Raw genomic sequence first — 23,290 nt, 5'->3', positions numbered from 1 at the left:
TGGGAGAGTGGAGTTTCTGGTATGGCCTATGAAAGACAGGCTTACATCTACAATTAGGTGGTTAGGAAGTACCTCCTAATGTTATGACCTTAAGGCAGTGGTTCCCAAACTTTTTAAGTTGTGCCCCCCTCTGACCTCTAATGTAATCTGCCTGCAATCCACCGGGAGTGGGGCTGGGAGCGGGGGCCATGGGCCAAGCCCGGGGCTGGGGCCAGAGTGGAGTTAAGGGTAGAGAGAGACTGGGTGGAGCTCCCTCCACACCCTCTGTGGGGGGCTGGCCTGGGCCCTGTTGTGCCTCGCTGCATATTGCTCTGTGCCCTCCAAGTTGGGTGGAGCACTGCCTTAAGGGAAGGACAGTAATGGTTGCTGAGCTATTTGTAGTATCCTGTTAAACTTCAGACAAATTAACAAGTTAAGATGTATATAAAGCTTTCTACACCAAAATTAATATTTTTCTCCATTACTAGTTCACTACAAGTTGTAGTCATCCCTGGATTCAGCTTGCTAAATGCTATTGGGTAACTTATAACTGTAATCTTGCACCTTCCATTCAGTATATGTAACAATGCTGTGACATGCCTTTCGACTCCTTTATTTTTAGCAGCGTGTAAAATCCTTGCTTCATCCATTGTCTGTTCCTCCATCCATTACTCTTGTATTCTCTGTGATGTGTTACAACTGTCCCAAAGGATGTGTTGTTTTGGCGGCTTAGTGTATCCTGAAATAACGAAGGAGAGAAACTGGTTTATCTCAGAGGCTCTTTCTTCTTGGGACCAAACTGAAAAAGTGGTATGTTTTGCAAGACCAGGTGTCCAGCTTCCTTCCCCACTCTGAACTCTAGGGTACAGATGTGGGGACCTACATGAAAACCCCCTAAGCTTATTTTTACCAGCTTAGGTTAAAACTTCTCCAAGGTACAAACTATTTTACCTTTTGCCCTTGAACTTTATTGCTGCCACCACCAAGTGTCTAATAAATATATAACGGGGAAAGAACCCGCTTGAAAACGTCTTTCCTCCCAAACCCCACACCCTCTTTCTTGGGGAAGGCTTGATAAAAATCCTCACCAATTTGCATAGGTGAACACAGACCCAAACCCTTGGATCTTAAGAACAATGAAAAAGCAATCAGATTCTTAAAAGAATAATTTTAATTGAAGAAAAAGTAAAAGAATCACATCCTATAAAATCAGGATGGTAAATACCTTGCAGGGTAATCGGATTCTCTACGTTTTGAATCCCTCTAGGCAAAACCTTAAGTTACAAAAAGACCCAAAAACAGGAATATACAGTCCATTCAGCACAACTTATTTTATCAGCCATTTAAACAAAACAGAATAACGCATATGTAAATAGATTGCTTATTAGCTCTTTACAGGAGTTCTGATCTGCATTCCTGCTCTGGTCCGGGCAAAAAAGAAAAAAAAACCAAACAGACAGAGAACTCTTCTCCCCCCCCCCCCAGCTTTGAAAGTATAGTCTCCTCATTGGTCATTTTGGTCAGGTGCCAGTGAGGTTATCTTTAGCTTCTTAACCCTTTACAGGTGAAAGGGTTTTTTCCTCTGGCCAGGAGGGATTTAAAAGTGGTTAGCCTTCCCTTTATGACACCAGGTTTAAAACTGTTCATTCAGAAGACCAATTTAGTAACAGCAGAAAACAAAACAGCTGGGGTGAGATTCTGAGCTGGGCTTGTAAGAAGCACAACCTGGAATTCTCATCTTAGGAGAAGGGAGGTTTAAAGGGACCCTTAGCCACATTTGATGCTTTTTTTGATCATTGGCTGCTTTGATGGTTGGTCTATCTGAGTTAGAGCAGCCTCTCCTATGGGCCCCAGGACTGTGGGGAATTTCCATAGGGCTGTCAGCTGTCACCTGCCTGTAAACCAGGATGGTAGCTTGTGCCAGGAAGGAATAGTCTCCTTGGTGGAACTGGGGCTATTATGGCCTGTTTATGTCCCGTAAAAGATCTCAAAAGTTTCGCTATTAACTTCAGTAGGGCCAGAATTTTGCTCATTGATGCCATTCCTAGTTCTGCCACTGACTCACTTTGAGTCCAGCCAAGTCACTTAGGATAGTGTAAAAGCGCTATCGAGTGTGCCACAATCTTTACAAATTAAGTTATTGTAGCAAAACAAGCTTGTAAACGTTCTTTGCTACCCGGTACTTTGTTGGGCTTTGATGTTGTGCCTGTGCAGTCCTTGCCCTGCCAGACTTTTTCCCTGACCCCATTTTTTGCAAATCACAAATACTTATAAAATCTCTTGTTACTTGCATGATTTAAGGAAACAATGAGACTGCTAACTTGCAGGCTGAAAATTTAAGCACAGGCCTTGCTTAATTTGGGCCTAGCTGAGGACTCCCCCCCTCCCCCCAAGGGGGGAGGGATATGGGTCATGGTTTTCAAAAGTGTTTTTGGGTGCTTAACTTCAGTTGCCCCAATGGTCCTGAGTTTTCAGACAATGCTAAGCACCTTCCCAATCACAAGTTGGCACCCAAAATCTGTGGTCGTACATGAAAATAGTGGCCAACCCTCTGAAAATCACAAATTTTACCAGCTTGATCTTCCTGTTGTTCGTAGTTAAATATGTCATTAAACCTGAGTCTTTATTGTAGTCCTAGTTATTCGCCTTCATAGGTGCATTTTTTGAAGTAATGAATTCTGTTGAAAAATAGAGCATAAGGCAAAGAAATGGGCCTCACTTCTAACTTATTAAGTTGAATTTTTGACTGTTGTAAGCTCCATAACTTCCTTTGATTTTATTTTTGATAGGGCTGTTGATTAATCTCAGATAACACATGATTGATTTTTTTAATCCAGTTTTAATTGCACTGTTAAACAGAATACCAATTGAAATTTATTAAATCTTTTGGCTGTTTTTCTACACTTTCATATATATTGTATTCTGTGTTGTAATTGAAATCAATGTATATATTTTTGATTACAAATATGTGCACTGTAAAAAATGATGGAAAAAAGTGTTTTGCAATTCACCTCCAACTACTGTATCACAGTCTTTGTTGTAAGAAGAAAAGGAGTACTTGTGGCACCTTAGAGACTAACAAATTTATTTGAGCATAAGTTTTCGTGAGCTTGAGCTGTAGCTCACGAAAGCTTATGCTCAAATAAATGTTAGTCTCTAAGGTGCCACAAGTACTCCTTTTCTTTTTGCGAATACAGACTAACACGGCTGCTACTATGAAACCAGTCTTTGTTGTGAAAGTGCAATTTGCAAATGTAGATTTTTTTTTTTTGTTCCATACCTGCACACAAAAACAAAACAATGTAAAACTTCAGAGCCTACAAGTCCACTCAGTTCTACTTCTTGTTCAGCAAATTGCTAAAACAAACAAGTTTGTTTACATTTACAGGAGATAATGCTGCCCTCTTCTTATTTACAATGTCATCTGAAAATGAGGACAGGCATTTGTATAGCACTATTTTGTAGCCAGCATTGCAAGATATTTGCGTGCCAGAGATGCTAAACTAGAGGCGGGTAAACTTTTTGGCCTGAGAGCCACATCGGGTTTCCAAAATTGTATGGAGGGCAGGTTAGGGGAGGCTGTGCCTCCCTAAACAGCCAGGCGTGGCCCGGCACCTGACCCCTATCCAACCCCCCACTGCTTCTCGCCCCCTGACGGTCCCCCCGGGACTCCTGGCCCATCCAACTTCCCCTGTCCCCTGATGGCCCCCAGGACTCCTGCTCCATCCACAGCTCCTCCCCGCCCCATCCAACCCCTCTTCTCATTCCTGACTGCCCCCCGCCGCCACATCCAATCCCCCTTCTCCTTCCTGACGGACCCTGGGACCCCTACAACCCCCCTATTCCATGCCCTCTGACTGCCCTGCCCTCTATCCAGCCCCCTTACCACGCTGCCTGGAGCATTGGTGGTTGGCGGGGCTACTGCCGTGCTGCCTGGCTGGAGCTAGCCACACCGCTGCACAGCTCAGAGCACCGGGTCACGACGGGCGCTGCTCTGAGCTGCCCCAGGAGCTCACAACCCTGCTGCCCAGAGCATGGCGCCAGCGGCACAGTGAGCTGAGGCTGCAGGGGAGGGGCCAGGGGCTAGCCTCCTGGGCCAGGAGCTCAGGGGCCGGGCAGGAGAGTCCCGCGGGCCAGATGTGGCCCACGGGCTGTAGTTTGCCCACCTCTGTGCTACACATTCGTATGCCCCTTCATGCTTCAGCCATCATTTCAGAGGACATGCTCCCACGCTGATGACACTTTTTAAAAAAAAAAAAAAAAAAAAAAAAAGCGTTAATTCAATTTGTGACTGAACTCCTGGAAGGAGAATTGTATGTCCCCTGCTGTTTTACCCACATTCTGCCATACATTTCCTGTTATAGCAGTCCTGGATGATGACTCGGCACATGTTCATTTTAAGAACATTTTCACTGCAGATTTGACAAAACGCAAAGAAAGTACCAGTGTGAGCTTTCTAAAGATAGCTACAGCACTCGACCCAAGGTTTAAGAATCTGATGTGCCTTCCAAAATCTGAGAGGGCTGAGGTATAGAGCATGCTTTCAGAAGACTTAAAAGAGCAACACTCCGCTGCAGAAACTACAGAACCCGAACCACCAAAAAAGAAAAATCAACCTTGTGCTGGTGGTATCTGACACAGATAATGAAAATGAACATGTCTATCTGTACAGCTTTGGATTCTTATTGATCAGAACCAGTTATCAGCATGGATGTATGTCCCCTGGAATGATGATTGAAGCATGAAGGGACATATGAATCTTTAGTGCATCTGGCACGTAAATATCTTGTGATTCTGGCTACAACCGTGCTGTGAAAACACCTGTTCTCACTGTCAGGTGACACTGTAAGAACTGGACAGTATTATCTCCTGAAAATGTAAACAAACTTGTTTGTCTGAGTGATTTGGGTGAACAAGAAGTAGGACTGAGTGGACTTGCAGGCTCTAAAATTTTACAGTTTTATTTTTGAATGCATTTTTTTTACATTCTACATCTGTAAGTTCAACTTTCATGATAGAGATTGCACTACAGTCCTTGTATTAGGTGAACTGCAAAATATTATTTTTGTTTTTTACAGTGCAAATACTTGTAATCAGAAATAAATGTAAAGTGAGCACTGTACACTTTGCATTCTGTGTTGTAATAGAAATTAATATAATTGAAAATGTAGAAAACATCCAAAAATATTTAAATAAATGGTATTCTATTGTTTAACAGTGTGATTAATCACGATTCATTTTTTTTAAATCACTTGACAGCCCTAATTTTAAACGTCTGACTATTTCTTGCATTTTGTGTGTTTTTGCGTGACCAAGTGGATACTCAAAATAAGTAAGCAAACAATTGTAAAACGTTCAGGAGTAGCATAAGAACAAATAATGCACAGGATGGCATGGAAGTTTCTCATGATGCAGGAATTGCGGTTGGGAGGAACCTAATGTCGCATTTGAAGCTCTATACACAATCTTAAAATTGTTAACAATAAGTATGTTTGTCTTGGCTCTTGTGAACCAATATTTGAATTGGACCATGGCTTAAATGAGTTAAGGAGCTGAGTTCAGGACAAATATAGAGACTCTTGTAACTGAAAATGCTCTTCGGTATTTATGAAGTGGACAGCTACTAACTCTTGTTAGCTGTCCTGGGAGGTAAATTAGCTTGACGGGGCCACAGATGGGTGGTTTTTTTTTTTTTTTTTTTGAGTCATGGATTTCTTGTAACTGATAGAAAACCCTGAAAACTTGCCAGGATCTTATTCAGAACTAGCAACAGGTACTAAAGGAGTTATTTGCTTGTATTTGTCCAATAGACTGTAATGGATTTGAAGTAGTTATTCCGGTATATTGGGTAAATTTTGTATGTACTGTATTCTGGTATGCACAGTCATTGTGAAAGCACTTTTTTATTTCCTGATGCTGTAATGACTTCTTTGGAATTGCCAAACAAACACATATTTAGATACTCAAATGTTTACGCTCAACTGGTACCACAATCAGTTGACACTACCATCCACTGCACTGATATTCCTCATTTTTAGATTATGGGGTGAATTGGCTAGATAGTAACCTCTCATTAAGAGCATTTTTAAAATCTGCAATGTACAATAATATTTTCTCTCCTTCTGTTCCCACTCAAGTTAATAACACAAAAGACTCTTTTCTTCTAATGCTGCTTAAAAAATAACATGGCTCAAGTGTACGCTAAGAAAGTATGAGCCAAGTTCCAGCCCACAGCAAATTCTTATGGCAGAGTTCAAGCCATTGGAAATACATTTATAATGGAAACACTGACACATTAATGAGTGATGCAAATGTTTTTGCTACGATTAATACATCATTTCACTTAAATCACCATTCAGCAGGCTGAGGTGCTCTCAGCACTGCTATGTCTTGTGTCTGAGATGAGCTGCTCTGTATTTATAGAATAATTTGAATATGTAAGCAGTTTTAGAAGAATAGGGTTTTAAGCAGACGTGTACTTACAGATATTTGGATTCATTCGGTCACTTCTCTCTAGGGACATGGTGCAGGGATTAGTCTGACCAAGCAAATAATGATACAAAGGAAGAAGTGTCTGTCTTTTTTTTAATCTTTTTAGATTATTCGTATGGCCACAATTTGGCAGACGACAATGAGAATTGACATAATACTGATCCAGAAAAAGTACCACACACTGAATTCTTTAAAAGTCAGAATAAAGATTAGGCTGTCTGGGAGTCCCACAAGAATTGTGAAAATGGTTAGCAACGGAGTCGCTTTCTGTGTGAGATTCTGCCACCCAGAGTTCATCACTGGGGGCTGGCAAGAGGAGTCCTGCAGGCAGCTTTATAAAGTATGTAACTGGGTCTGTTTTTTGTATTTTGTTTAAAGTCGAACTATGATTCTGATTGACTGGAACCAAAATTGTGCTTGCCATTGCCCTGAGGAACTCTGTTCCCAAGACTGCATGTGAACTACCAGTGTGAACGGTAGTGTGACTGGTTCATTTACTTATCAAATTAAAATGTTTTAACTACCTGGCAGAGTGTCCCTGAGCACCTGACTAAGTGGTTGCAAGGTCATACCTCCACCAGATGAGAACAGCAAAATTCATGCATCCTGAGGACCCAGTAGAACCCGGACAGAAAGAAAGTATGCTGCTCCTTCTTTCCTTTTTCCCCGCTTTGTACATATGTGCGAGCACCTGCATGCACACACTCTAAGCAACTGTGCATCTTCTTTTGCAGCAGGGTGATTGAGATCACAGATGTAAACTGCTGATTTCAATCACCTTGATTTAAATCTCCAAATGAAAAACCTTGATTTGATTAAATCAGTTTTTACTACTTGGTTGATATAACCATTAAAACGTGTTGATTTACAACTAAATTGAGTATTTACACTAGATTTGGTACATCTTTTTGCTGCCTAGGTGGGTGCACTATAACAATATACATTTATGTAAGCAATTTATAGCTTAATATTTTCAGATTCTCATTAATTTTACTTTTTAATATGTTAAAAATCGTGAATTATATATTACTAACTTTTTTTGCTCTTGATTTGTGTTAAGCTGCATTAGGAATGGAAACTGGAATTTAAATGCACAAAACAGCATATACAATTTTTTATTAAACAAAACAACATGTTTTGGATACATAAACTTTTCTTATCAAAACGTGTTTCATTTTTACAACTAAATGATTTATTAAAGGAACAGAGAATTGAAGTCAGTGCATTTCCCAGGTCAGCCTAAGTGAAAGTGATTTGGAGCTTAAGTAACTACTCACCTAAGTCACTTAGGCTGTCCTTCAGACTTTTAAAACTAGTAGGTCTCCTCCTCCTCCTCCTCCTTCCTAATTTTTATTCGTAAACTGGAAGAGAGACAAGTTTTCTGCTTTTTCAACTCCTAATCGATTTTTCTCAATTTTCGAATGAATTAGTCCAAATGAAGAAAATATTCATTCTGTATCTATGGAAGAGGCTGCTGCTGTCAAAAGCTTGTTTACAACTTCAACAGACTAGATGATCAGAGTGGTCCCTTCTGACCTTAGTATATCTGAATCTATGAACAAACTCTGGTTCCAGGTCTTTAGCTAGTCACACCACTGAACTGGTGGAAGTCACTTTCTTTAAAACATCAGCAAATGCGTACTGCTTGAATGTTTCACCTCCAGGCCTGAAATTTATTATGGTTGGCATGACTTATGGAGGGCTTATTAGATGTCCATTTCATAGCAGCAGCATCTTCTTCAGTAGTTAGGGATCTATCCTGGTACTTTGGGTGGAGAATATTGGCAAGAAAATAAGGTGGAATAAGTGCTTGATCTATCCACTTTCCTGTTTGTAATTTAACTTTGTTGGTTATTTCTTTCTCTAATGTCTCTTGAGGTTCTTTCCAAATTTCAACAGAAATCTTTCTGAAGTTTGTCCAAGGTGATGGAAATAGGTTTCAGTATATTCAGCATATTTTCTACATTTTTTTTTCTTTAATTTTGATCTTGACTACTTTGGGGGTGATAGTTCCACCTATTTTGCCATGATTTTCTTCACAAATAGTCAGAATAGGCAAGTTCTTAAATTGCTGAAGACAGTTAACCACTGAATTTCATCGTACATGTTGGGGGAGAACTAGTTTTGCATCCTCCTGCTATATTCAGTGAAGCTGAAGCAAAGCAGAAGTATTTTAGTACTTCAACGTTTTCTTTATTCGTAGAGTTGTACTTAAGTCTTTTTTGCTAAAAGATGCATCATTTGAGCACTGCAGCCATATGTTATAAAGTTCCCTTCATTATCTTATTCTAGATTTCTTCTAATCTTCGCTACGTTTGCAGCAGTGTTTGTGACAAAGCTATACACTTGAATTTTTGTTCAGTTTGTTATAGCTTTTACTGTTACTACTTTTGAATATTCTGCGGTATGTGCATTTCCTTATTGTATCAATTGCTTCTGTAGAATAGACAACTGAGTCTTCTGTTGTCACACAAGCACATACCGCTGGATCGTTGTGTATATTGCTCCACCCATCAAGATTCAGATTAACAAATTTCCTGTCAATGTTTTTTGCATGCTGTTAAATTGCTTTCTTGTACCCTGTATCCAGTAACCTTCCAACAAAGTCTGCTCTACTGGATAGAGTGTAGCTTGGTCATAATGACTGAACCATGTCAATGAAATGTTTCTTCTGAACAAGACACAAGGGAGAATTTGTTTGTATAAACAATCCAAGCTACTTTTATCTATGGAGTCTCACTGGAATTTGCTCACTCCTCATTACCAGCGCATCCATGGTTTGATTGGATGAAGAAAGTCTTTTTTTCTTTTATACAGGTAATTTACTGTTTGACGTTTTGTTTAGTTGCAGCACTGCTGGTGATACTAGCAGATAATTCTGATATTGTAGACATTGCAAATGGTGGGCATTCATAACCCCTTATGTCTAAGATGGAACCTGAAGCAAAATGTTAAGAAAACGTCATTGTCACTCAGAGCACTGATTTTAAAAAGTTGAGATCCTAAATAGAAGATTTGTACTTCTGTAGCTGTTTGTACCACTGATTAAATGATATAATTTATTCTAAACCCAGTTTTATAGGGAAAATAATTAATAAATCATAATTATCTAAATCTGTTTAAACCCTTATCTCTAACATACCAATAGCTTGAGGAAAAAACTTTAAAAAAAAAAAAAAGTTAAAATTCATAAATGCCTAATACAACTTTACTTTTAAACAGGAAGCCTTCATCTAGGATATTTGATTATACTCAGCAATAAAAATCATTTCATAAATCCAGCAGGAACAGTAAAAATTTAATCAGTAAATACTACCACAATGAACAAACATCAAAATATAATTGGTAACACACACGTTGAAATACATAAGTAATCCACCCAAGATGCAAATTTATGACAAGAATCTGTTATCATTTACTGACATAGTAAGACATGGTAGGCAGTACATAAGAATGGTGCAAAAATTAGTAAACCAGATTGTTCAGATGTGTCCACATCATCTTCAACATCATTGCCCTCTAAGGAGCATTTTTCATAATGTTGCTTCATTCTGACAACCAGGCCTTGCATCTCTTTTTGTTGCACTTTTTCCATTTGGCATATGTTCCCTTTTAACCCAGAAGTACTGGGTAAATTTACTCTCAGGAATTGCTTGAAAATATTCCCAGGGAGGGGGTGGGTGTGTGTGTGTGTGTGTGTGTGTGTGTATGTGTGTGTTAATGACCTGCAGCCATTGCAGTCCCCCCATCTCCCCAATTTTCAGCTGTTGAAATCAACATGAGAGGCTGCACTCTGTAGAATGTTGTCCCTTCTTTCCACAGTGTCCTGCTTTGACACCGGTGTTGCTCCCTTCTGATTGCACACTTAGCTCCTTGTCCCTTGTTACGTAACCCCCTGAAAAATCAAAAGAAGGAACAATCCAAGATGTCTGCTTGTGTAACCCACGTGCCTTTTGCATTGAAGTGTTATGTTTGTTTAGAGACAAAGAGGGAGGCAGATTTTGTACCTCTGTCTTTGTACCCATGCAAGGAGATGGAGCAAGGCTATTTACTTGAATGCCCAGAGCCATCCAGAAGCAAGGGCTTGTAGTTAGAGACAGCTGAATTGTAATTAATTTGCAAACTGGATACAATTAACTTAGGCTTGAATAGAGACTGGGAGTGGATGGGTCATTACTCAAAGTAAAACTATTTCTCCCCCCCCCCCCCCACTGTTCCTCAGACGTTCTTGTTAACTGCTGGAAATGGCCCACCTTGATTATCACCGTAAAAGGTTTTCCTCCTCTTCCCCCCCCCCCCCCACTTCCTGCTGGTAATAGCTCATCTTAAGTGATCACTTTCCTTACAGTGTGTATGATAAAACCCATTGTTTCATGTTCTCTCTGTGTGTGTGTGTATATAAATCTCCCCACTGTATTTTCCACCAAATACATCCGATGAAGTGACATCGTGACAGTGAAGTGTCATCGTGAAGTGACAAATACATCACGAAAGCTTATATTCAAATAAATTTGTTAGTCTCTAAGGTGCCACAAGTCCTCCTTTTCTTTTTGCGAATACAGACTAACACGGCTGCTACTCTGAAACTAGTTAATGAGCAGTTCAGTATTTTTTCCATGAGCAGGAGAGCACATTTTAATGGTGGGTGGAGCTATAAATATTCATAATTTGAGAACTGAGCCAATCGGAGCTCAGATGGGGATAACCTATTAAAAATGAGAATGAGATAGCCCAGATGACCTCAGCGGATGATCCTGATGAGACATGATAGTTTTTGTTTGGAGTCAGAGGCTGGGTGCCAGTGCCTAGGATGACTTTTCCAGTCTCTTGCACCTGGTAGTACAGCCCCCTACTGTGCCATACTTTACCTCAAAAGTGAGATGGCTTTTTCCCTGGTTCTTCTTTATATAGAAAAGCAGCCTTTTAACTCAAGTTTTTGATACACTCATCAATTCAGCATTAAATAAAATAAATGTTTTAAGATGCTATAGTAAATTAGGCCATATATTTAGTATTGCATTTGATTTTAATTTTAATTGGGTTTATTTTTTGACAAGAAAAACTTTAACTTTTTTTTTTTAAATCAACAACAACAAGAAAAAAACCCCATCAGTTTTTCTCCAAACTGTGCTGCAGTCCCTTGGAGCAGTGTTTCCCAACCCCTAGAGCAAAGTTCTGTGGGGATGCGAGGAGGGAGAAGCTGCCCCATAGCAACTCTACCTTCACTTTGTCCGATCAGCTGCTCTCACGGCTCCTCTTACTCAGAAGCACCAGGCCTTTTTGCACAACTGCTTGCCTGCCTTCCTCTTCCCCCCCCCCCCCCCCCGACCTCCCCAGCCACCAACATTTTTGGTCTGTGACCCATAAAATGTTCATGTGATGGCCCAAATCCCATAATCTTTCAGAACCACAGAACTGAGCACTACTTCAGTTCATGGAAAGAACCAGCCTACTGGGCAGTGCCTGGTAGCCCAGCATCCCTATTTATGCCTTGTACCATGCATAATCTCAGAAAACAAACCTGTAATAACCAGTCAGCCACAGCTTTACTCAGTATTTGTGTGCAGCAGACACTGCTGTGGAGCATGGGTGGCTATTAACACATGTGAATCTTGTGCAATAAACACAACTTTGAAAGCTGTTTAGAAATCTTTTTATCTGCACTAAAAGGATGGTCAGCATTCTATAAAGCATCTGCGGCCTGGAAATCAGGGTAGAAATCTTACTAGATCAAGCTTTTCTTACGAGATTTCTTATGTTTCCTATCTATTCACATTATAAAACAAAACCTCTGCTTCTTCTGGCTCCATCTGAAAATTAGAAAGGTTGAGACAAGTGCAAATGAAAAAAGAAAAATAATTGTTCTATTTTCCCCCCCCCCCCAACCACTTTGATTTTGATTCAAGTCTGGGATAAATGTTCAGATCTGTTCTCATTTTATCTGAACTCTGCCTAGGCAGAATGATTCATAGATGAAATGCAGGTTACTTTAAACTACAGAAGAATGTTGGTTAAAATACCAGGAAAAAATGCAGATAGAAGTAGTTAAATATTTTTGATTTTTTTTAAGTACGTACATCTCTACTTAAAACAAAAAACAACCCAACTCTGCAAAGAAGGAGAATAAAACAACTCTACTGCTCTGCTTCAAAAACAAAAGAAAACCATAAAAATGTTCTTAGGAATGAGTAATGGCCGTGGATCTAGGCTTCTTCTGCAGACTTGCTGTGCTCAGCAGAATCTAAGATTTCATTAAAAAGCATTTCTAGCACTTCTGCTTGCAGAGATAGCCCTTCCTTTATGCTGCTGTTTTGTTTGCTCTGCAGCCAACCAGACTAAAACAATATGCAGTACCATCAAAATGCGAACTACTTCCATTTGTCTTAACATAGCAAGAGCATCAGCGGGGCTTGATCCTTTATTCTCTCCACCCACACCAAGTGCAGTCCATAAGGAGATGCACAAAATGCTGGATCACACCCAAGTGTTTACTATTTAAAGGTGGCTTTTTTTTAAGAAGATGGTTTGTCCAAAATAAATGCCCAGCTCTAGGAAGTGAACCTTATTTTGTGAAATATCTAATGGTCTCCCCACAAAACTTTAAACTTCTAAAAAATGTTTCCGAAGCACAACAGAGAAAGATCTCTTTAACATGGTCTGTTACCAACTAAATATTTTAGGTTAAGTGTAGAAAGTAATTTAGTGTTGTGAATGCATTCACAATGCTAAATACATTTACCTGTTTTATTTGCATTCCTCGTAAATATGCCATCTTGCTGATGCAGTTCAGGGCAACTCACACCTGTATTTCCCGTCAGTAGTCCAGCAAGGGTGCCCACTCTCAGGCTTCCAGCTCCCCAGCCATTACCTCTCACAGTGGAGATTCTTGTGTCTTTCTCTTCTGACCAGGGTATTTCCAGGCTGCACCGTTCCCTGCCTGCACGGTTACCCCCATTATAGACAAGTTGCCCAAGGATACCTGCTTGCTTTCTCTTCAGAGACTGATAATAGGTTTATTTGCTCCAGGTATAAGGTACCACACAGCACTGTCTAAGGAAGCCTGCTTTACTCTTAAGGTAAAAAGCATTATAGAAAAAAACACATTAAAACAATAAAAGTATCTATAGTATGCTAATAAGCTTACCAGGCTTCACCCCAACCCTAACATGGATTCTGACAGGAACAGTCCTTCACGCCCCCTGTGAGGGGGATTCCCTGTGGTTACAAGTTCAGCTCAGAATAAGGCCTCAATAGGCCTAGTCCTTCCAACTTACCCTCCGGATTGGGGCCCTCTATTGACCGGGATCCTTCTGTTTGCTGGATCAGGAAGAAGGTCCTGAGCCAGTTTAAAGCCAGATTGTTTATCCAAAAACCCTTCCTTTGTCTGCTGATCCCTGGAGAATCCAGTTTGAACTAATATATGCTAGGGATGTAAAAGGTTAACTGGTAAGCATTTGGCTTACTGTTAACCGACCGTAACCATTAACCCTGGTGGCCCTGTGCGGGCTGAAGAGATCCCAACCCTGGCCACACCGCGTGGGCAGGAGGGGTCCCTGCTGCGCCACACCAAGCTATCTGGCCAGAGGGACTCCAGCTCTGGAGTGGTCCCAGGCCCCGCTGGGCCAGGTTAATCAGTTAAATGATATAATTTAAATCATTTAACTGGTTAACTTTTTAAACTGATATTTACATCTCTAATATATGCATACCTCTCCAGGGGAGTAGCTTGAAAGGGTTGATAAGGAGAAAGTACATTAGTATCCCCCCTCCTTACTAAGGAAGATACATATAATGCCACAATAACACATACACAGTTGCATTTTAATACAATTTACCCCAAAGGTATTAATCCTAATCCCATAACTTTTATCTTCATTCCATACAGTTCATTCATGATATTGCAGAATGTTGTCAGTCTGTCACACTTCTCAGAATAATCATAGAGCGGGCCCTTGTATAAGCATGAGATGTTCATTTAACATTTGGCACTTCTGAAGGGGGATAAAAAGTTGTTAGAACATCTTGCCAGTATTCTACAAATGTTGGTTGACCTTTGTAACGATAATTGGGTCTTTCTGATCTTCTTCTACTGTAAAGAGTCCGGTCTCTTCTAGACATTTCACTATTTTTAGGTGAAATTAGTAACTCCTTTCCCCCCTGCCTATCCACCCAGATACCCTGGTGGATGACTCCTCCAATTAAGAAAGTGTTTTTTAGGACACACACACACAAATATAAAATTAAATAAAATATTTTGAATACAAATGATATGTAGTTTTCTTTGACATATTCCGTATTAAGACTGGAGTTCACAATTTCACATCTATTTTTGACTTGGTTAATATCACGTGTCACTGTCAAATGCATTGTTATTCAGGGTCCAGTTCCCACTGAGATTATTAGGAATTATGTCATTGACTTGTATGGGAGCAGGATCCTGGTCTGAACAAATGTACAGTCCTGATTTAAGCAGCAATCAATAACCTTTGTTATTATTAGGCTATATTAGTTCCCTGAAATCCTGACAGAGGCCCCAATTCAGCAAAGCCCATAAGCACTGACTTCAGTTGGAGTTAAGCATATTCTTATGGGCTTTACTGAATTGGGGCCAAAAATGCCTGTCCTGATTAAGTAGAGAAACTGACACACAAAGGCTAAGTGGCGTGCCAGTTCCTAAATGGAATTGTCCAAAGGTGGGCATGTAAGGGAACGCTACACTAGCTGGTTTTACTGTTACTGCTAAATAGATGCATGATACATTGTCTGTCTGAATCTACATAGCCTATGGATGACTCTCCTTGGGACAGCTCTGTGATGTCATCGTAGGCCATGATCCTACAATGTGCAAATAGGGTGACCACCCGTGCCGAATTGCGTGGGACAGTCCCCTGAAATGCAGAGTTCAAGTCCCAGTCCTGGGCTGGATGACTCTGGGACAGCATTTGTCCCGGATTCTCTGCGGCGCTGCTCCATGGTTGCCTGAGGCTCAAAGGTTCAAAGCTCAAAGGTTGGCCTTTGCCCCTTGCCATGAGGCCCCATCTCCTGGTCCTTCTCCCCCTGGCCAAGCCAGAAGCAGGAGCCAGGCCGTAGTAAGAGCTGCCCAGGGAGTCCGAGCTGCTCTGGAGAGCCCCGGACCTTCCACCTGCCACGGGTGGTGTGCCTTGGGGGTGGAGACATGAGACTGGGGCTGTTCTTGGGCCCCTCGGCCCCCTGCCCAGGGCAGGCGGAGGGTCTGGGACTCCCCACAGCGGCACAAAAGGCTCCCAGGATGGCTTTTAACCTGGTCTAGCTTCCAGCCTGGCCAGGGGTAGGGTCTTGGGGGAAGAGGAGGAGTGGGGGGTGGGGTCACAGAGAGGGGCGGCATCTCCTGCAGGTGTCCTGCTTTTGCCTTTTGAAAAGGTGGTCACCCTACGTGTGTCACGTGATCTGACTGCTGTGCCTGCAGAGAACCCCACTGGGCCTCCATGTGGATGCAGCCGTTCATCTGCATGTTGCAGGATTGAGGTCTTGGATCATAAACTTTTTGGGTCAGGAACCATATTTTTCTTTTCTTGTTTGTTCAACACCTAGCACAGCAGGGCCCTAATCAGGATCAGGGCCTGTGTGCACTTTCCAAATGTAATTAATCCCCTCTTTCCTGCAGCCTGCCCTTGTCTTATAAGTTTGTTCTTTGGGTTTAGCGGTACACAAAGAGATCAAAGAGAACCAGTCAGATGGGATCTTGGGAGATTATTTCTTTTTCTTTTAATAAAACAAGAATATTCTTGAGATCAAACGTGTCTGCGATCAGTCGTTGAGAAGGTGGCCAGACCTCTCTTTGCTTGACAGCATGTATGGCCAATCAGCAAGGAAGTGTAGAGTTTCAACTCTATGTCATCATTCTCTGGGATAGTGAGAATCCACTGCTGTTGGGCAAGAGATTTTTGTCTGCTCTGTGCCAAATTCTGCCTTTTAAAAAGTCCCATGTAACCCCTATTGAATTCAAAAGGGGTTGCATATAAGTAATGGAAGGCAGGATTTGGTGTGTGAGGAAAATGGGAACTTGAGCACATGAAATCGAATTCCCAGCTAGAGGTGTCCTGTCATCCTTTTGGTATAGATAGATATTTTCTAGCCTTCAAGAGACACTGGCCCCAGTTTGGGAAAACACTAGAGCGCTTGCTTCAATGCTTTCCCTGGTAGGGATGCTTTCAGACTCGAGTCTAGTTTTTAACTTGAAATCTAGTCAATTTGGGGGGAGGGATGGAGAATGTTAAGTTGCTTCAGGTACTACAGTGTTTGCACAGTGCCTGGCACAGTAGGGTCCTGTTCGCAGTATGTCCCTAGTCAATACTATAATAAAAACATCAGCGCCTGGGTCAACCTGCAAATCTTTGTAGCTTTACAGTCTTGTTTCCCTAATTTAAAAATAAAATCTGTCCCCTATCCCCAGCCCTCTTCTGCACCAGATGAAATAGTGAGAGACCCACACAAACAAAATTGACTACCTAAACCAAGGGAATAATGAAACTGTCTATACACATAGGGTTGTCACAAGCACAGAGTAAACATAGTGGTAAAAAGGGAATGTTTCCTTCCCACTGTCTTTCTATTATTTCAGTTATGGGTGTTGCTTGTAAATGATAGTAGGCAAAACAGTTTGAACAGAAGCTTAATTTTTGAGCTGACATCCCTGTAGTGCATCATTTTTCTGGTCTAATGTGCTAAAAAGTTTTTTTTTTTTTTTTCCTTCCTTCCTTCCTTCCTTCCCCTCCTTCTCTGATAAATTGTATTTAAATGTTTGTGCTTCTGAAGTAGGTGGGGTGTGTGTGTTTGTGTGTGAGAGAGAGATAAATAAGAGGAAGATTGGTTAATTGAATGGAGTTGGCCAGTGTTTAAGATGGCATTCAAGCAGAATGGCAAAGTAACATCAGAGCAATTACAGTTGCACTGTTCTGCAATTTCCAATCTTAAATGAAGGCAGAATAAAATAAGATCGCTCTAGCCTGCTCTGCCTCAATAAGTAATGGAACAGGTCTGCTCAGCGGGATGGAAGTTTTGTTTCAAGTTCCTTCACAGCAGTCTCAGTATTTCTCTTAACTCTCTAATAATTTGCCTGGCAGACTGAGATTAGGAAGAGACGGTGAAGCTTGGCCATTAGTATAGAACTGTTTCATGGCTTTAATGTACTGAAGATATAAATAGCACGCACTCTTTCTCTCCCCCTCCCCACCCTTTCAACAATAGGACATGACTGCAACAGGTGTTGTCCTGTGCTAGTATTTTGCATGATAAGAGTACCCAAATACATCTTGAGTTTTGTATTGGTTTCAATGTCGTATGTGTTCTTTTGTTGTTTAAATGTCAGTTGACATTTAGCAAGTGACAGTTATAAACAAAGATGCTTGTTAATGTGGTAGGAATCAGCATTTTGGGGGGTGAGGCGGGGTATGCTGCTTCTCTGTACAATATATTTATGTGCAGTGCTCTGAATTTATGAGCAGAAAAAATAAGGGGACTCTAACACTGGGTATTGGTAATAATGGAACATAGAATCTCTTGAATGTGGTTGAGCCTGGTTTGAATCTAGCTCAGATCCAGAGTGACAGAACTGTTACAGTACTATCTATAATTGCTGGGAGGGCTAGGGCCAGATTGTGATATACTTATTGTCTGGCTATACAGAAAGGAGGACAGGAGACATTTTGTTATGAGTTTAAGCAGCTTACAACTTCATTATTAGATGTCTGGGACTACCCGGCAGATAAAAGTGTACAGTACAGATAACCCCATGTTCATTCCACAATTACCTGGGGGCTTCCACCAGCTCCCCTTCTTTTCATCCACTCCCCCACTTTGCAGTGAGAATGCAGGCTATCTGGTGTTCTCAGCAAAGAGGCCAAGCAGTTTAAACAGGGAGAATAAAGCCTGGAGGGGGCTTCCTTAGACCAGGCCAATGTAGGGAAACTTGCATTGCCATTGCTGATGCTCTTGGGTACTTTGAATAGAGGATGTTTGTTTCTAGTGATATTAACCTGGCACCTTTCATGAGCACAAAGTGTTTCCTTGCTGTCACACTCGTTCACACAAAATTAAAAATAATGTGCAAATAATAAACAGGGGAAAGACTTATCTTGCAGTTACTGTGAAGCATCACTCTTTCATTTAACTAATTTTTCTCTCTGTCAGATGCGAGAGTTGTGTGGAGCTGCTGTTTGTCCGGGGGGCCGGAAACTGTCAGGAGTGTGATACTCCGCTGCGGAAGAGCAACTTCAGAGTGCAGCTCTTTGAAGACCCTGCCATCGACAAGGAGGTGGAAATTCGGAAGAAAGTATTGAAAGTGTGAGTATTGTAGTTCAGAAAACTAAATTCAAATGGACTTAAATGATTTCCATCTTCAAAAAAGGATTTATTTTTGCCTGTGTGTGTGTGTGTGTGTGTGTGTGTGTGTGTGTATCTAAAGATTTGGATGTCTTTAATTTTGTTTCGTTTGAAGATTTAAGTGTCTAATTTTAAAAAAGGAATTGATTTGCTCTGCAAGCCATGTAACTGGTTGACCTCATTAGGAGCAGAGGCTCATCATGACCTTGAGGGGTCTTTGTTTTCCTAAACAGGCCCACTCTGTGTAATGTGGGTTGTTGTGCTCGCCTCCTTGAAAAGGGTTTGTCTTCCAAACTGAATTGGCTCTAAAGTGCGAGGACCATAGTTGCTGTATCCTTTTTGAGGTGAATCAGTGAGTGGATCAAGGAACAGGAGCCTTGTTGTTGTTGCATCTGGACCTAGCTTTGGAACCATGGTGTTTGAAATGTGAGGGTCCCACAAATGAAGACTGGGGCTGAACCTGTAAGGTGGGAGGGTCCTGGAGCTCTAGCTCTAGTCTGAGCCCAGAAGTCTACACAGGAATGAAACAGCCCCTACAGCCTGACCCTTTCAAGTCCATGTCGGCTGGCACTGGCCAGCCCTGAGTTTTTCTTGGCTGTGTAGACATATCCATAAAGTCTTCTGTGCTTGACATACAAGTGTTGGTAAGGAGTCTACCTGTCAAAAAGATTTTCTGAATCTTTTTTTGTTGTTGTATTATTACAGACATACTTGCTGACAGGTATTTTGAAATAAAATTACCAAAATTAATTGAAAACGGCATGATTATATTGTTACTTTATTATATTGTGTGCAGAATTTTTAGGGTGTGGTTTTTTGTTTTTTTTGTGTGTGCAGAATTCCCTCAGGAGTAAAATTGTTCTCTCACCTTTACTGCTGAAAACCGTTTTTGTCAGAAATAAACGATTGTGTGAAAGAGTTACTGATGCTGAAGAGATGAATCCCACAACATTTTATGTTGGTTGCATGAATAATGTTTGTCTGTTCCTCATTTTGTGTCATTGTTGCGTCCCACATATGAGCTTTGAGAGGAGTGGGTGCCTGGGCTCAAATATGGTGGCACTTATTGGCTGCACCAGAGCTGGACACACAGCCAAACTGCATACTCTTCAGCCATTTCCACAAGGATCTGAGGTGGTTATTTTTCTAGCTGAGAGTACTCCTAGTAAGTCTGCCCTTTTTTTTTTTTTTTTTAGTAGGTTTCAGAGTAGCAGCCGTGTTAGTCTGTATTCGCAAAAAGAAAAGGAGTGCTTGTGGCACCTTAGAGACTAACACATTTATTAGAGCATAAGCTTTCGTGAGCTACAGCTCACTTCATCGGATGCATTTAGTGGAAAAAACAGAGGGGAGATTGATATACACACATAGAGAACATGAAACAATGGGTTTATCATACACACTGTAAGGAGGGTGATCACTTAAGATAAGCCATCACCAGCAGCGGGGGGGGGGAAAAGGAGGAAAACCTTTCATGGTGACAAGCAAGGTAGGCTATTTCCAGCAGTTAACAAGAACATCTGAGGAACAGTGGGAGGTTGGGTGGGGGGGGAGAAATACCATGGGGAAATAGTTTTACTTTGTGTAATGACTCATCCATTCCCAGTCTCTATTCAAGCCTAAGTTAATTGTATCCAGTTTGCAAATTAATTCCAATTCAGCAGTCTCTCGTTGGAGTCTGTTTTTGAAGCTTTTTTGTTGAAGAAAAGCCACCCTCAGGTCTGTAATCGAGTGACCAGAGAGATTGAAGTGTTCTCCAACTGGTTTTTGAATGTTATAATTCTTGACGTCTGATTTGTGTCCATTCATTCTTTTACGTAGAGACTGTCCAGTTTGACCAATGTACATGGCAGAGGGGCATTGCTGGCACATGATGGCATATATCACATTGGTAGATGCGCAGGTGAACGAGCCTCTGATAGTGTGGCTGATGTGATTAGGCCCTATGATGGTGTCTCCTGAATAGATAAGTGGACAGAGTTGGCAACGGGCTTTGTTGCAAGGATAGGTTCCTGGGTTAGTGGTTCTGTTGTGTGGTTGCTGGTGAGTATTGGCTTCAAGTTGGGGAGGCTGTCTGTAAGCAAGGACTGGCCTGTCTCCCAAGATCTGTGAGAGTGATGGGTCGTCCTTCAGGATAGGTTGTAGATCCTTGATGATGCGTTGGAGAGGTTTTAGTTGGGGGCTGAAGGTGATGGCTAGTGGCGTTCTGTTATTTTCTTTGTTGGGCCTGTCCTGTAGTAGGTGACTTCTCAGTACTCTTCTGGCTCTGTCCATCTGTTTCTTCACTTCAGCAGGTGGGTACTGTAGTTGTAGGAATGCATGATAGAGATCTTGTAGGTGTTTGTCTCTGTCTGAGGGGTTGGAGCAAATGCGGTTATATCGTAGCGCTTGGCTGTAGACAATGGATCGTGTGGTATGATCTGGATGAAAGCTAGAGGCATGTAGGTAGGAATAGCTGTCAGTAGGTTTCCGATATAGGGTGGTGTTTATGTGACCATCGCTTATTAGCACCGTAGTGTCCAGGAAGTGGATCTCTTGTGTGGACTGGTCCAGGCTGAGGTTGATGGTGGGATGGAAATTGTTGAAATCATGGTGGAATTCCTCAAGGGCTTCTTTTCCATGGGTCCAGATGATGAAGATGTCATCAATGTAGCGCAAGTAGAGTAGGGGCATTAGGGGACGAGAGCTGAGGAAGCGTTGTTCTAAGTCAGCCATAAAAATGTTGGCATACTGTGGGGCCATGCGGGTACCCATCGCAGTGCCGCTGATTTGAAGGTGTATATTGTCCCCAAATGTGAAATAGTTATGGGCGAGGACAAAGTCACAAAGTTCAGCCACCAGGTTTGCCGTGACATTATCGGGGATACTGTTCCTGTGTGTCTGTGCGGATTTGTTCTTGTGCTTTTTCAGGGAGTTTCTTGAGCAAATGCTGTAGTTTCTTTTGGTAACTCTCAGTGGGATCAGAGGGTAATGGCTTGTAGAAAGTGGTGTTGGAGAGCTGCCTAGTAGCCTCTTGTTCATACTCCGACCTGTTCATGATGACGACAGCACCTCCTTTGTCAGCCTTTTTGATTATGATGTCAGAGTTGTTTCTGAGGCTGTGGATGGCATTGTGTTCTGCACGGCTGGTTATGGGGCAAGCGATGCTGCTTTTCCACAATTTCAGCTCGTGCACGTCGGCGGAAGCACTCTATGTAGAAGTCCAGGCTGCTGTTTCGACCTTCAGGAGGAGTCCACCCAGAATCCTTCTTTTTGTAGTGTTGGTAGGAAGGTCTCTGTGGGTTAATATGTTGGTCAGAGGGGTGTTGGAAATATTCCTTGAGTCGTAGACATCGAAAATAGGATTCTAGGTCACCACAGAACTGTATCATGTTCGTGGGGTGGAAGGGCAAAAGGAGAGGCCCCGAGATAGGACAGATTCTTCTGCTGGGCTAAGAGTATAGTTGGATAGATTAACAATATTGCCTGGTGGGTTAAGGGAACCACTGTTGTGGCCCCTTGTGGCATTTAGTAGTTTAGATAGCTTAGTGTCCTTTTTCTTTTGTAGAGAATCAAAGTGTGTGTTGTAAATGGCTTGTCTAGTTTTTGTAAAGTCCAGCCACGAGGAAGTTTGTGTGGAAGGTTGGCTCTTTATGAGAGTATCCAGTTTTGAGAGCTCATTCTTAATCTTTCCCTGTTTGCTGTAGACGATGTTGATCAGGTGGTTCCGCAGTTTCTTTGAGAGTGTGTGGCACAAGCTGTCAGCATAGTCTGTGTGGTATGTAGATTGTAATGGATTTTTTACCTTCAGTCCTTTCGGTATGATGTCCATCTGTTTGCATTTGGAGAGGAAGATGTCTGTCTGTATCTGTACGAGTTTTTTCATGAAGTTGATTGATAGATTTCCACTCTATACGGCTAAATTCAGTGCCTTACATAATGACAGGTTTCAGAGTAGCAGCTGTGTTAGTCTGTATTCGCAAAAAGAAAAGGAGTACTTGTGGCACCTTAGAGACTAACAAATTAGAGCATAAGCTTTCGTGAGCTATAGCTCACTTCATCGGATGCATTTGGTGGAAAAAATTGGATACAATTAATTTAGGCTTGAATAGAGACTAGGAATGGATGAGTCATTACACAAAGTGAAACTATTTCCCCATGTTATTTCTCCCCCCACCCCACCCCACCCCCCACTGTTCCTCAGATATTCTTGTTAACTGCTGGAATTAGCCTACCTTGCTTGTCACCATGAAAGGTTTTCCTCCTTTCCCCCCCCTGCTGCTGGTGATGGCTTATCTTAAGTGATCACTCTCCTTACAGTGTGTATGATAAACCCATTGTTTCACGTTCTCTGTGTGTGTATATCAATCTCCCCTCTGTTTTTTCCACCAAATGCATCCGATGAAGTGAGCTGTAGCTCACGAAAGCTTATGCTCTAATAAATTTGTTAGTCTCTAAGGTGCCACAAGTACTCCTTTTTTTT

General features: G+C 41.6%; 1 protein-coding gene across 8 annotated transcripts in view; it reads left to right on the top strand.

The window, feature by feature from the left end:
* The window catches only part of MNAT1 (MNAT1 component of CDK activating kinase), a 198,458-nt gene that overhangs the window by 33,943 nt on the left and 141,225 nt on the right, over positions 1-23,290 (top strand). For 4 of the 8 annotated variants that reach the window (XR_006282364.1, XM_043517618.1, XM_043517620.1 and 1 more), the window contains exons 3-4: positions 13,381-13,504; positions 18,640-18,792. Coding sequence is in view for 6 of the 8 variants with exons in the window: in XM_043517618.1 (XP_043373553.1) it covers positions 13,381-13,504; positions 18,640-18,792 (277 nt within the window). In the remaining 2 variants the exon portion in view is untranslated. The remainder of the gene's footprint in view (positions 1-13,380; positions 13,505-18,639; positions 18,793-23,290) is intronic. The other 4 variants (XR_006282365.1, XM_038406548.2, XM_043517621.1 and 1 more) reach the window with 1 other exon arrangement.

Source organism: Dermochelys coriacea, chromosome 6, assembly GCF_009764565.3.
Source record: "Dermochelys coriacea isolate rDerCor1 chromosome 6, rDerCor1.pri.v4, whole genome shotgun sequence".
NCBI classification, from domain to species: Eukaryota; Metazoa; Chordata; order Testudines; family Dermochelyidae; genus Dermochelys; species Dermochelys coriacea.
The sequence above is the reverse complement of the archived record's forward strand: the minus strand, read 5'-3'. Positions and strand labels throughout refer to the sequence as shown.